General features: G+C 45.7%; 1 protein-coding gene across 1 annotated transcript; it reads left to right on the top strand.

Moving 5' to 3' along the window:
• Positions 1-3,123: 3,123 nt before the first annotated feature.
• On the top strand, positions 3,124-7,800 carry LOC148222968 (TOG array regulator of axonemal microtubules protein 2-like). Its single transcript, XM_088168602.1, has 4 exons — positions 3,124-3,252; positions 4,435-4,678; positions 5,302-5,388; positions 7,565-7,800. The coding sequence occupies exons 1-4, from the start codon at positions 3,124-3,126 to the stop codon at positions 7,798-7,800; spliced, it is 696 nt and encodes a 231-aa protein (XP_088024728.1).
• The last annotated feature ends 5,842 nt before the right edge of the window (positions 7,801-13,642 follow it).

The raw sequence follows: 13,642 nt of genomic DNA, 5'->3' as shown, positions 1-13,642 counted from the left end.
TTGCTCCTGGGAATGAGCTGTTAATCCCCACCCTGTTCATCTGCAGTCCAATAAGGAACTGATATTATTAGTTTAAAAAGTGGGGTTTTGAATATTTTGAATAATGGTCACAAACGAGAAAGGGGAAGAGGAGAAAATGAGTTTACATTTGGGTGTAACTCCCCCAGCACGCTCTCCCTACTCTGCCCCCATGTCTTGGTTTGAAAGATATGTATTTTTCTAAGAAAAGGCGAGAACCCCTTTCCTGAGATGCAGAGTGCCACCCCCTCCCTTCTAATTATTTTAGTTTCAAGTCAGAGGCTGTCAGGCAGGAGATATGGGGATAGGAATAACAGTTCTTTACTGATATCTAACAAGGCAAAATAGCAGAAATAACAACAGCTATAAAAATTGACAACAAAACAGAACAGTATAGCTCAGTTCCAGTCTCTTTTTTGGCCACAGGCCCTCTCCCTCTGTGCTCAGTTACCAGTGCTGTGGGTAGGGCAGGTCCCACGCAGTCGAAGAGGGCTGAGTGATGGCGGCAGCAGCCCAGGGGTGAGAGGGATGGGGGAGAGACTCTCCCCTCACGGTGTCCGTCGTGGTGCTCGGCAGAGTGTCCAGAGGTAGTAGGATGAGGTGGGAAAGCAGCAGAGCGATGTCCAACGGCAGGGAGCGTGGATCTCGGCGCTGGGATGGCAGGGGAGATGCCAGATCAGAGCCCGGGCCGTCCTCCGTTCACTCCACGAGCCAAGTGAGAGCGAGAGCCCGCTCCAGACCCCTCTCCCACCTTTTCCTTTTCCGGGCTCCCCCCATCCCCCCACCCCGCTGCGAGAGAGCACTATAGCTATTAAGGTGTAGCCACAAATACTTAGCATAACAATGGGAGAAATGCCACAGAAAGAAAAGGGAACAATTCAACCCCAAACACCCCAGTAAAGCAATTAAATGAGAATAGTGCTTCTGAAGAGAACAGAGTCCTTGCAAAAGACAACGGAAGTAGTAGTGCCAAGACAATTTCCAAAAATGCAAATTTGTCCAAGTCAATCCTAATTACTGCAATTACTGTCTGTCTTTTGGGAATATTGCTTGCTGTCAAACCTTGTGGAGCTGGAAGAAGCTAGGTGAGTTCAGCAGCATTCAGTAGAAAATGATTTGTTTGTTTGGGGGGAAATTTTATTCTTTTATCTACATTATAAAAGGGATTGTGCCTTTGAGCGGGAAAAGGGAGAGCCAGGTTGAACCAAATCACCATCCAACATAATGGGACCACTCCCCAAAGAGTCCAAATTTTTCTGCTGCTTCCTTTATGAACATTCGTTGCCAACCAGTTTGCATTCTTCCCATTTATAGTCAAGACTCATGCATTTGGGTTTTAGACTGCTGCTCAGTATTTCATCACCCATAACCTGCCTTGAGCTATTGCAAAGAATTGGCATCACTGATTCTCTGGCCTGTTTCCTTCTGTCAGTTAGGAAATGTTTCCCTAAGCCTTGCTAGAAGTGATCCTGGTTCTAACTTGTGTTATAAACAGGCAATTTCCTATTTAATATTCTAAAGATTGATGGGGCTTTCTCTATGTCTTTGTAGGGGATGGAAGAGCAGAATGGTGAACGCCCTTCTGTCAAGAGCCCAGTGAAGAAGAGGAGCAATGGCTCCAAGCAACCTCAGGCCACATTGCCTTCTAGTCAAAGGTACTGAGCACTTTTGTTAGATGTGACAAAGCACATGACAAGCTGGACATGTCTCTTCCTCAGGAAAATCTTTCTAGCAGTGATGGCCTGTGCCAGAGATTGTTTCCTTTCCCTACAAATGCTCTGTGGCACGAAATGTCTATTTCTGCATTTCACTGAACAAACTTCTCTGGAGAGGTTTCCACAAAAATTAGGCGACAAAAGGCACCCATTGGTTGCAGCTCAGACAATTCAGTGCAGTGTTGAGGGCAGTGTTGTTGTGGTTAGGAGAGGGCTATATTTCCACTGCCTGACTTGGGACAAGTCAATTCAACCAGGGTTTTTTTACATCTGAGTGGAGTTTTTTTCAGATGGGTGTTTTGATGAGAACTCCCAGCCTAGAAGCATGATGCCATTCCCTAAACCAGCCATTCCCGTACAAATGGTTTGGCCTGGCTGAACCATGCTTTTCTTACCCTCCAACATTACCAAGTTTGAGTAGTAAGTAGCAAGGTAAATCCTGAGCAACTTTGGCCAACAGTGGTCTCAATGGGGACTTTTTGTCTTGATAATTCTGTCCTTCATATAGTTTGCTTGATGGACAGCATGTTTGGTTGATTTCCCACTGTGCTGCAATCTGCATTGAAGAAAGGAATTTGGTCCTTGCTGTGTCTTCGTGACAGTGGCAGAGCTACTTGTACCTGTTCTGCCCTGACTACAGAGGGGATTTATTTAGCTCTGTCATGCTCAGCGGTGGCAGCAAAGGACCACATGCTTCAGTAGCATAGCTAGGAGCTTCCCATGCTCATGGAAGAGACAGGTTGATCCAGGAGAATTGTTCCCAGTGGGTTTATGAAGCTGTGGATCTAGTCTCTAGGAATGCAAACTTAATGTGAGTGTTGTGCTGGGATGTCTGTCTTCTGTTTTTATCTGTGTTACTGATTTTCTGGATGCTTCAGATATGCCCCTGTTCATCTGCTCAGATGCATGTGAGCTCCTGTTCCATATTGTCATTCTGTTACAATTGTTATTGGTGTAGAGACATTTCTCCAGAGTGATGAGTTTACTTATTAAAAGACTCACATATCCCATAAGAGGAGGCATTTAAACTTGGCAGTAGTGTTTCTCTTTCCCCACAAAGCAATGTGTGCCTGGGAAGCCATCTGAAGATAGATGAGATGCATCTCATCCTTGGTTTTGCTGAGTGAGCACTGGCGAGGATGTTACTTACAGATTGACTCCCATAAGGATTGTCATGAGGTCCATGTGGTTTTTCAGAGCCTCATGATTTTCTAGCTTGAAATCATGTCATTAGGAAAGCTCCCGTAGATGTTTTGCTCACAATTATCTGCAGGTATTGTTACCAACAAATTGTAATTTCGTTTGATTTTCCAGGGTGAAGTCAACCTCTGATGGATGCCTCCTCCACCATCCAAAAACCCAGGTCACATTACCTCCAGCTACGGATGAAATGGAGACGCTCCAGAAGCTCTACAATCTCCTGGAAGCCAAGGGGTTTGAGGCACGGCTGGAAGGAGTGGCACTCCTCCTAGAGCTGTGCAAAAACCTCCCCAAGCTCATCACCACTCACATTGTCCAGGTATGTAGGGTATCTTCACTGTTCCTTCCCTTTAGCTCCTCTCCCAAGCCTGTAGCAGTGAAGTTAATTCAGTGTGTCTTGGCACTACATCCTGGCTGTTTGGGACAGGCTGGTCCCTTTGACCCAGACCAATTTAATGGAGGTCCAGGCTTCAGGACAAGTTCTTTCAGTCCAGCTGCATTTGTCTGGCAGGTGCCTATTGATGCTGTTCATCAGAAGATGCCAGAATTTTCCATTGGTGTAACTTCTGCTGTCTCCTAGTCGCAGGTGGGTTAAGTGAAGGGAATCCAGCCACTGAAAGCATGGCAATTATTCTCTAGACAAAAAATGGATTTGGATGGGGAAGTGTTAGGCTGGGCTAATTTAAACCAAGGGTACTTTTGTAAACTCCATCTTGTCTTGCACAGTCAAAACTCTGGCTATTTCTTTCCATTCTTGTCTCCATTCCACTTGGTAATGATGGTGCTCATCCTAGTTGTTTTTATTTTTCTCTTTGGAAAAGGAGGAAAATGGCCAAGGACAGGTCTCGTCCTTCTCCTCCCAGAAGCTGCTTTCCCCCTTTTTCTAGAAAATGGTGCCTAATAATCACAGAATCACTAGATTGGAAGAGACCTTCAAGATCATTGAATCCAGATGTGGCTGTCAAGGGACTGAGCCTGCTCTAATGAGAGCTGTACAGCACATTAAATTTCAGAAGTCTACCTGTTTGTTAGACAAATTGTCTGGATTCTGGAAGAGTTGATTAGAGACCTGCATTTCTGCAGACAGGTTCTGAGATAGACAAAATAAAACTTAGATGTCGTCTGGCCATAGTTTTGCAAAATCATGAATTGCTCTCAGTACTTGAGGCAACTATATAAAAAAATGGGCATTTTAAATATCTGCTTCCATACTTGTAAAGCAAAGGTAGTCTTTTGAATGAATAAATGCAATTAATTTAATGATTTATAGGTGAAGAGAGACACCATAGGAACTATTCTGTCCTCATGCAAACCTCTAAAAAAGAGATGAAAACCTTTACTCCAGAATGAGGTTGCGCAGCCATTCCAGTGAGTGGCCCACAGGAAAAGAGTGAAATCGTGCAAGCATTTGCTGACCTGACAGAAAGGATCACATTCATCTTTAACATTGCTGAATGCTCATTTCTACATCCATTCTTCAGACATTGACGTTTTAATTCAGCTTCCATGCTCTTTGTTCTCTTCACGGATTTTTGATTCTTTTGTCCTGAGAATATCTGACACACACAAGAAAGTGAAGCAGATGGCGCTGGACGTGCTGGCAGAAATGATCACTGTCCTGGAAGATGCCTTGAACCCGGTGATCATCCGTCTGGTGGAAAGAATCCTAAAGAACCTGAACTCAAAGGACCCTGGGGTTTGTGCCACAGCTGTGAATGCTCTGGAAGCATCCATTGCTCATTTAGGTAAGGATGAGCCCTGACATGGACTCTCCCCAACTGTGTCTCTGCCTCTCTGACACAAGAGAACACTGAGTGCTTTGAGAGCTCTTGGTGCCTGTGGAATGCTCCAGCTGATATCCATGGGGCAGGATGGCTGTAGGAAATAGCTACACAGGCAAGGGCTGCTCTAAATTCCTTTGCTGCCGAGATTTATGTCAGCTCTGAAAATGCTGCTCAAGGGAAATAGGCCTGAAAAATGGAGTGTTGAAGATGCAGATCTTCAAGGGCAGTTTCTACTTTCTCCACCTCAGCTGCTCTGTGACCTCATGGACTACCTGATTCAGTGCCTTTCTGTATCCCAAGTCTGGGCATCTTCCTGTTTACTCTGCAATGCAAAACCGTTTCACTGCTTACTTGTGATTGAACTATTGAGATCTGTGATGTGAAATGTCTAACATAGCTCCGGCAGAAAACTTTTCATTTACAAATGTGAAAGGATAGGCTGGAAGGAAAGAAGAAAAGGATTCAAACATCAACAGAAATTTACTTGATTTTATAAGCTGAGGCTGCCCTTGCCCTTTCCCTCCCCACTCTCTTTTCTCCTATGACCTCAGAAGAGTGAGCAGAAATGTGTGTTTCTCTTGTAGATAAAGTATCACTGATGAAAGAGCTTAGCAACCAGTGGAGTCAACTGAGTGGCCAAGCTCTGCTGGAGGTCACAGTGTGTATCACAGGTATGGCCTCCCCTTGTAAGTCAAGAGGTCTTCCCAGGGAATATTTACATGGAACTCCTGTGAATAGAGAGTAGAGTAGCTGCTCCAACTGGGGAGGTGCTGAGCTTGTCCCTGCTGCCCAATCCCCATGGCAGGTGTGTTTGGCAGGTTTTCCCTGGCTGCTGCAGAGGTGTGCAGCACCTGAGATGGGGGCGGCACTCGGCCTGGGGTCTGAGCTCTCCCTGGGGCATCTCAGAAGCCACGTGCAGGAAAGGGAAGGGCTAAAAATACCCGAACTGGCTCCTCTCTTGGAAGCTCAGGGACATCTGTGATTCTTCAGGGAAAATGGTGTCAAGTGCTGTTGCAGGGGATCCGTTTCTTTTGTCCTCATGGGATTGTCGTTTTGCTCTTGGAAAGTTTTGAGGCTGAACCCTGCAGTGCCTGGGGTCACAGCTTAGGTCAAAACTCAACACACATATTAGAGGCATGGATTTGGTGCAAGACAGCCTTTGGGGGCAGAGGGGCAGAAGCAGAGTGCTGAGGCTCCCTGTCTGTGCTGTCCAAGTGGCATTGGACTGAGCATTTCATGTCTTCCTGTGTCACTGCTGTCCAAAATGCTACAATTGCAGCTGATAATTGATCCCTCAGAGGAGCTTGCTATGTCAGCAGTAGGCAAGGAATGGGAAAATGATAATCTTAATATATAGTAGAGAAGAAGATTTATAGCCTTGCTTGAACTGGGGCTAAATCCACTGCTAAGTGAGGCAGCATCTTGAAATGCAAGGTTTGATACACTTTGTGTCTTCATTTGGAATCTCAGAAGGACAATGTTCAGTGAATAGGAATGTCAAAGGCCCTTTAAAGGGCATCTGTACAAAGGGAATCTCCATCAGGATGGAATTTAGTTTTGGAGTTATTTTGATCTCCTTTTCAAAGAAAGGAATGAAACATAAATTAGGACTGCTTTAGAAAGAGCAGATGTTCTCTCTGAGATTTAGTCGGAAGAGACAGTGGTTTATCAAGTCCTATATTGACTGATGTCTTTAAATACTTTTAAAATCAAATTAACTCCCATTTTGAAATGGGTACCATAACCCTTTTTTTACTTAGCAGAATTGGGTTTGGTTGCTTTCAGGAGCTGTTTAAATGTTGATGACTGCTGGTGGATTAACAGCATAGAAAAAATGAAGTCTCTTCCACTACAGAATAAGAAGTGGCTGCTATACAACTTTTGGCCTGTGCATAAAATAAGAATGTACTGCCGAGCATTTCAGGGTTTGATCTCTCAGCCAAATCTGCCATGCAAGGAGCCTATTGGTAGGAAATTTTAGTGTGTGTTTGATATAGTTCAGTTCAGGAAGTGAGCAGGGAACAGGATTCAGAGAGAATATGAAAAAACCCTCGTGATTTGGTTAAAATTCAGTCCCCTGTGTATTATTTTTTCTCTCTATTCTGCTGTTTCAGTAGACATTGCAAGAAAATATGCCATCAGCATTGGAAGGGGAAAGGCTATTAAAATGTGGAGATGCACAAATGCCACGACAATGGGGTCTGGGTAGTTATCTAAGACAACCTGACGTTTGAACAGGTGTTTGTTGGAAGCCACAAAAGCATTCTGCCAAAGACACCAGCTGGCCACTAATGTTTCTAATCCAACTGTCAAGCAGCACCCATCTCTGGTGGGCTGGAGTTTGGAAGTGTAGTCCAATACTGTCCTTTGGTATTTGCCACTGAGCAAAGGGAAGAGCCAGATTAGACTTTGGCACTTGATATCAACGGTGACAAAAATGGAATTATCCATTACATTAGAAATCTCTCAATTGCCTCTCTACAGTGCACTTCCAAATCTTCAGTGTGGGCTTAAAGAGCTTCCTAATGGAAATAACAGGCAAGTTGACATTTCAGTCATTAATCTGCTCACTGCATCGGTCTGTTGATGCAGAAGCAGATAATGAAGTGATCTAGTAAAGGTACAAATCCTGCCACAGCTACAAGGCTCTGTTTGGAGAAATTAGTCCTGAGAGGTTGGTGGTTCTGTTTTAGGGAGCATCAGCTGCTTTGGCCGTTCTGGATCATGGGGCTCTGAGTGCTGTTGCACTGATCTTAGCCAGAGGGGTTTCCCAGAAGCAAAACCAGAGGTAGATCCTGGTTTGCCTTGAGCTTGGTGGTTAAGGAGCTTGTGTCTCTGTCCTGGCAGTGCTTGTGGAAGGCGTTTATGGCAGGAGCCCTGAGGTCGTCCAGCGCTACGCCCTGCCCGTGCTCTGGTCCTTGCTGGAGAACAAGGCGCTGCCTGTCCGAAGCGCCAATGTCCGCACTGTGGTCACCAGGCTTGCCTCTGCCCTCCACGAGGTGATGGGCACCCAGCTGCAGAAGCGTGCTGCCAGCCAGCCTCCACATGTGCGGAAAAACCTCTCCAGCATTTTGGGCTGGTGAAGGATGGATGTTCTCCAGAAAGCTGACCAAGTGCTGAGATGGACACCTCCGGATTTGACATTTTAGCTGTGCCAAAAACGACAAAATACTAAAGAAGGGCGTGCATCTGCCCCTGCTCTCTCCACTGCCCTTCATAGTCATGGCATGCTCAGGGGGCTGAAACAACTGCAGACTGAGGACAAGGTGAAGGCTGAGCAAGGCTCAGCCTCACACAGAGGTAAGGTGGGAGCTGGGCCGCTGTCTGGCAGGAGGAAGGGTCTTGTGCCAGCCTGGAGAGCCTGTGCACATTGCCAGGGAACAGTTCTGTCCTGCAGCTGTCCCCTGCCCTGAGCTCTGCTGCTCCCAGTGCCCTATGGAGCTGTAGGGCTGCTGAGCTCTGGGGCAGGGAGAGGAGCATGTGCAGCTGAGCCATTGCTAGAAAGCACAGGGCTCTGGGTTCCCTGCTGTACCAAGGTATCCCAGAGGCCAGGGTGTTCCACTGGGAGCTTTGTGCAAGTGGGTCAGGTTGTGCCCCTGTCCTGCCTCAAGTGACTGCTGGCAGGAGCATGTTTCCCTGTGCAGCTATGTAGAAGTTTCCGGGAAATATGTCCCAATAAATATGGAGCTGTAGAGTCTTTAGTTTTACTTTGTGGCCTGTGTTAATACTTTGTGTCTCCACTTTGCAGATCTTGCCTGCTACAGTGTTACCAGGACATTTTGTCTGGACGTTCCTATGTGCTTTAATCCACGAAGTCCTTGCCTCCACTCCAGAAGGGCTCTTTCCTCCAAGATCAGGAAGGAGCTGCCACCTGTCTGAGAACTGATTGAAAGAGAGGGTTCATACATTAGCCTGTAGAGTTACAGATGTACATATGTTATGATCGGTAGCTGTAGGTTTGAAGAAAGAGGTTTCGATTGTAGGAATGTGTAAAACAGGGGTCTCTCTCAGAGAGAGATTAGAATGCAGGAATTGAATTAAAACCTTTAGACATTTATGTAAAATATACTCAGCCACTGGTACATGAAATAGAGATGCAAGATTAACTTTTGAGTAAATAAATGAGAATGTATTTTACGTGCCTTAAAGAGCAAATGCCTTAGGATCTAGTGTAAAAAACAAGCTTCTAAAAAAAGCTTTAGTAAGAGCTCAAAAACTGTTCTAGACATAATAAAAATACAGTAAGAGTACTGCTCACATTCTTCAGATAAAACAGATAGGCTCTATGTGCAAGTTATATGTAACCTTGCATATTATAGAACTAGAATTCTAATAGGTTTAGTAGAAATGCTTCAGATTCATGTTTTTAGCTCCTTGGGTAATTTGTAAATAAGAATCCAGGCACTAGGGAGAGACTCTCTCTCCCCCTCTCTCCTCACCACCGTCATCACTGTCCGGAAGAAGATTGGAGCTGCTGCTGCAACTTCTGTCTCTGCTTGAGAGTCCGTGCCAGGCCACAGCTTGTACCTCTGCTCAGGAATCTGTACCAGGCTGCAGCTTCTGCTTCTCATCAGGACTCTACTTCAAAACCTTTTAGCATAGACTTTAACTCGTGGGACTCTTGCTCTTTTGAAATTGATGTGCCTTTACAATAAACAACTTTACAGCAACCAACAACTTCTCTGCTCTTTAGAAGACCTAAACCAATGACAATCTCAACATTTGATTGTATCTTCAATATTTTGATGATATATTTTTAATTGTATATATTTTATTTTGATTAAATGCTTATGGGTGTTATTAATTATAAATAAACGAATTTTTTTCAAAAACAAGCAGAGAATCCACAACCATCACCTGCTAGCCTGGGGCAAATGTGCTGTGTTTATGGGAGTGCAGCTCACTTGGTGTGCCACGTCTCACTGTACCTTTCCTCGCTGGGCCTCTCCTCTTCCTCTTTTGACATGTTTTCTTTGTGACATTTCGGCTGCCATTTGTGACTTGGCATTACAATGGGGCCACATATTGACATGTTTTGGGGACACTGGATCCAAGAGATTCTGTGTATTCAAAAGTTTTTCACCTGGATGTATTCTGTGCTCGCAAAAGACCTGAGCAAAGAAACAAAGAGAAGTGTTCCAAAATCCCAAAGCTTTGCTCCTTTGCAATCTCACCCAGATCTGGCTCAGATGTGTCTTCAATCACCATTTCATAGGTAAGAAGATGTCATGGGAAAAGATGCACTGCTTTAGAAAAGACATTTGTATGAAGATTTACAGAGCACAGCAGTTCAACAGTGTTGTTGGCAACTTGATTGCGGAAGGATGAGTGGACTGTGAGGCCAACAAAAAGTGACAAGGTTTCCTCAAATCTATTTATACTCCTGAGTGGCAATCAGCTCAGGGCGATGGCATAATACCCTAGTGCATCCCACACACATTCTGCCTCCAAGAAAAGCTAGGCTTGGCTTCTTAGAGTGAAATAAATAGAAGAGTAATCAAATGGAGAATTAAACTCATCACTTTAGAGTTACTCTTCTGCTTTCCAGTGTCAAGCCTCTACCTCATACTCCCAGGCTTTGTTACAAGTGTTTGATATTGCTTAAAAATTCACAGGCAGCTTTATCAGGAAAAACAGATTGAATATTAATCAAGAGCTCTACAGAATTTGTTGACAACATTCACTTTAGTACTTGCTAGTCAGTTGAGGCACAAACAAGGGGAAAAAAAGCAACGAACAAATTGGAGTCAATCAAACCAGAAATGAACCGAGAACTGTGTGCATGTGTGTGAGTGTGTGTGGGTGTGTGTGTGTATGTGCTTTTAGGTGCATTAGACAAAGGGACAGAAAGGACAATGATAAAAAGGAATACAGCCTAAAAGCTTAGCAGCACTCACTCAAGCTTAACAGAAGTTAAACTGGAGCCTCCAGGAGAGGGGGGATGGGCCCAGGATCCATTGTTGATGGGCGATCCTGCGAGTGCAGCAAACTGGAGAGCTCGCTGGCTCCGAGAGGCCCCACTGCAAGGGAGGTTGCTGCTGGAAGCCGCTGTGGTCTAGGAGAGCTCCAAGGGCTCCTTTTGGAGCACTGTTGATGGGCCACAAGAGAGTGGCCTCAGCCATAAAATGCTTTGTCATGGCCGCACTTTGGGGCAGCAGCCTGCCTTTGAAAGCATGAGAGGAAGCATCTTGTTCCATCCAGGCAAGAAAAGCAGTTTCCAAGGTTGTTCATGGGAAAGCCCAGGAGCTCGTTAGGCAGCACAAGTTCCTGGGAGCACTCCGTGTTTGTGATCAGCTCCAGAGGAGCTGAGCCCAGGCGCTGTTCAGCAAGGCCGAGGCCTAACAAGCTTTTCTGAGATCACGGTGTGGCCTGACAAGGCCACGGGGGATTCACCACCACTATCTGAAGCATGAAGTTTTGAGGTAGGGTAAAAAGGCCTTGCCGCAGTGGAAGTCAGCCAGTTCCTCATGTGTTGCAGTGTGTTTCTTGTTAATGGTAGGTTTTGTCATTGTCTAATCTTGTGGTTTAGTCCAAAATTATACCCTCTCACCCACCTTGTCAATCTGTCCTCAACTACCTGTCAATCCTGCTTTGTGCCTGCCTCCTGCTTAGAATTCCTCTTTGGAAATCCCCTAAAACTCAACATCTCTTTAGTCCATGTGGCCCAGTTTTCCCCCATACATTTCTCATTGGACAATGCCTTTGTAAACTCTACCCTTTGTCCCTCCTCAGAATTTCTCCAATTTGATAAGAAGTTATACCTTCCCCTTGAACCTTCCCCATATTTAAGTTGCTGCAGCTTTGCCATTTCTGTCTTTTGTCCCGAGGATTGCCCAAAGTAATAAATCCTTTTTATCCGGTGCAAAAGTCCTCCCCATCTTCCTTGCCTCCTTCAAATGCAATCTGACAGCCAAAAGGACATGGAGCCATAGCTTGAGCCACATCTAAGGCCTCCTGTTCCCACAGTGTGACCCACTCTGGGCAAGGGACCGTAGTGGCAAAGTGAGCACAGCTCTGGTCACTGTGTCACTCAGGCACGTGATGTGGGAGAATCACAATGTGCTACTGATTCCATCTCTCCCCACTTTTCCAAGTTCTTGGTGGCAAGGTCACTTAGCTTAGACACAGAGCTCACAAGAAGTGCTCCTGTAGTTTTCTGCACAATGAATTCAAGTGTGATTACATGTCCCAAATCATGTTCTCTTAAGGTTTAACTGCATGATTTGTGGAATTTCTGGAGCAGCAAAATTGCTTCCTCAAACATTTACTGAGCATGACATGGAGTACAGAGGAAAGATTTAACGTTAAAAGCATTGACCTGGCAAAGATCTTTTGACAAGTTCTGCCCTGAGCTTTCCTTTGGAAGATCTGAAAGATTGAATGGCACCAGCACAAGCTCCTGCAGGGGCCTCTTGCCAGCAGAGCAGGGCTGTCAGCCGTGGAAAAAATGTTGGCACAAGCAGCAGCTTAGCCAGGGCAGCAAATCAAGAGCTGGCAAGAAGCTGATCTGAAGGCTAAACCTCCTCAGCTCCTACCAAGAGGGTTGGAACAGTTCTTCATTCCAATGAGGTGGAGTGCTGCATACCCCAGCTCTGTGTGAGGACTGGACGCAAGTTTGCTCCCACTGAGTGCTGTGATGGTTTCTGCAGGAGCTGTGGGCTCCTGTGTGTGCCAGACACAATAAGGAGAGAAGGAGCCAAGTGCACTGACACAACTTTGCCTTGAGCATAACCTGGCCTTGACCAAACACACTGAAAGGTTTCCCTTTTGGCCCATTTCTAAGGATGTCAGATCAGCTGTTAGATGACTCAGGTTGGTTTGGTGTCAAGGAATTTCCCTCAGAAATACCAGGTTTGTCTTCCTCTCTGCCTTCCCCTCAGCAGCCTTGGGGATGTTCCTATGTGAAGCCATCTATCTAACACAGTTTGAGACACCTTAAAACAGGACACTATGGAATAAGTCTCATTCATCATGTTCCAAAAATTCTTTTCCAGCAATAGGAAATCAAAACTAACAGATGAAAGTAGGAAAAAAACAACAGATTATTAACAAACAGAATGCCTACAAAGCAAGGAAAAACAAGTCAGTAACTCCTGGATATCAAACAGTCAGACCTCACTGTCCTCCCCACTTGAACAAAGACCCAAAATGCCAGAGGAAAATCCCCCCATGACGTGCGTTACAAGATGCGCCGGGTTCTCTCTCAGGAAAAACAGGAGCTGCCACGGAGCAGTTCAAGCAGCAGATGAAAGCTCGGTGGCTCGGCCCGTGCCAACTTTCTCCCAATGGCACAGCTCCATGGAACGGTCCCGGCAGGTGAAGCAGCTGGGCTGGAGCCCCTCGGTGTCTTTTCGCCCTGGCACGGCTCAGCTCACAGACTCTTGCGCTGGGAGCGGGGCCGCTCCACTTCTGCCAGCACCATGTGCCTGCTCTTGGACAAACAGTTTTCTGCCAGGAGAGCCCTGCATGCTGTTCCACTCATCTTTCATAAAGGCCATCCAACCAACTCCAAACACTCTGCCTACAGCAGCTTTCCACACAGCGCTGCAGAAATCCAGGACAACTGCAAGTGAGTCTTGGAAGGGTTTTGTCCTGTTCCTGCCAGCAGAATTCTCCATGATCTGATGCAACTTTATTCTGATGGAACATGAGAGCTGAGAGTTATTCTTAAAATATTTCATGATGAGTAACACGCCTTGGGAGCATGAGGTACAGGGCTGACATGCGAAAGCATGATCATATCCTCCAAAGTGACCAGGTAATTGTCCATTTTATTACTCCTTATTTATTTCACACACTAATAAGGGATGCCAAGATTTTCGTGGAGGCAAAACAGGCATGGGATACGCTACGGTGACTTTCAGGATCAACAGGGCTGGCAGTGACAAAGCAGGCAATCTGCTTCATTGTGAGCCACTACAGAGC

The sequence above is a fragment of the Sturnus vulgaris genome, chromosome 8, assembly GCF_052056855.1.
Source record: "Sturnus vulgaris isolate bStuVul1 chromosome 8, bStuVul1.hap1, whole genome shotgun sequence".
Taxonomy (NCBI): domain Eukaryota; kingdom Metazoa; phylum Chordata; class Aves; order Passeriformes; family Sturnidae; genus Sturnus; species Sturnus vulgaris.
The sequence above is the reverse complement of the archived record's forward strand: the minus strand, read 5'-3'. Positions and strand labels throughout refer to the sequence as shown.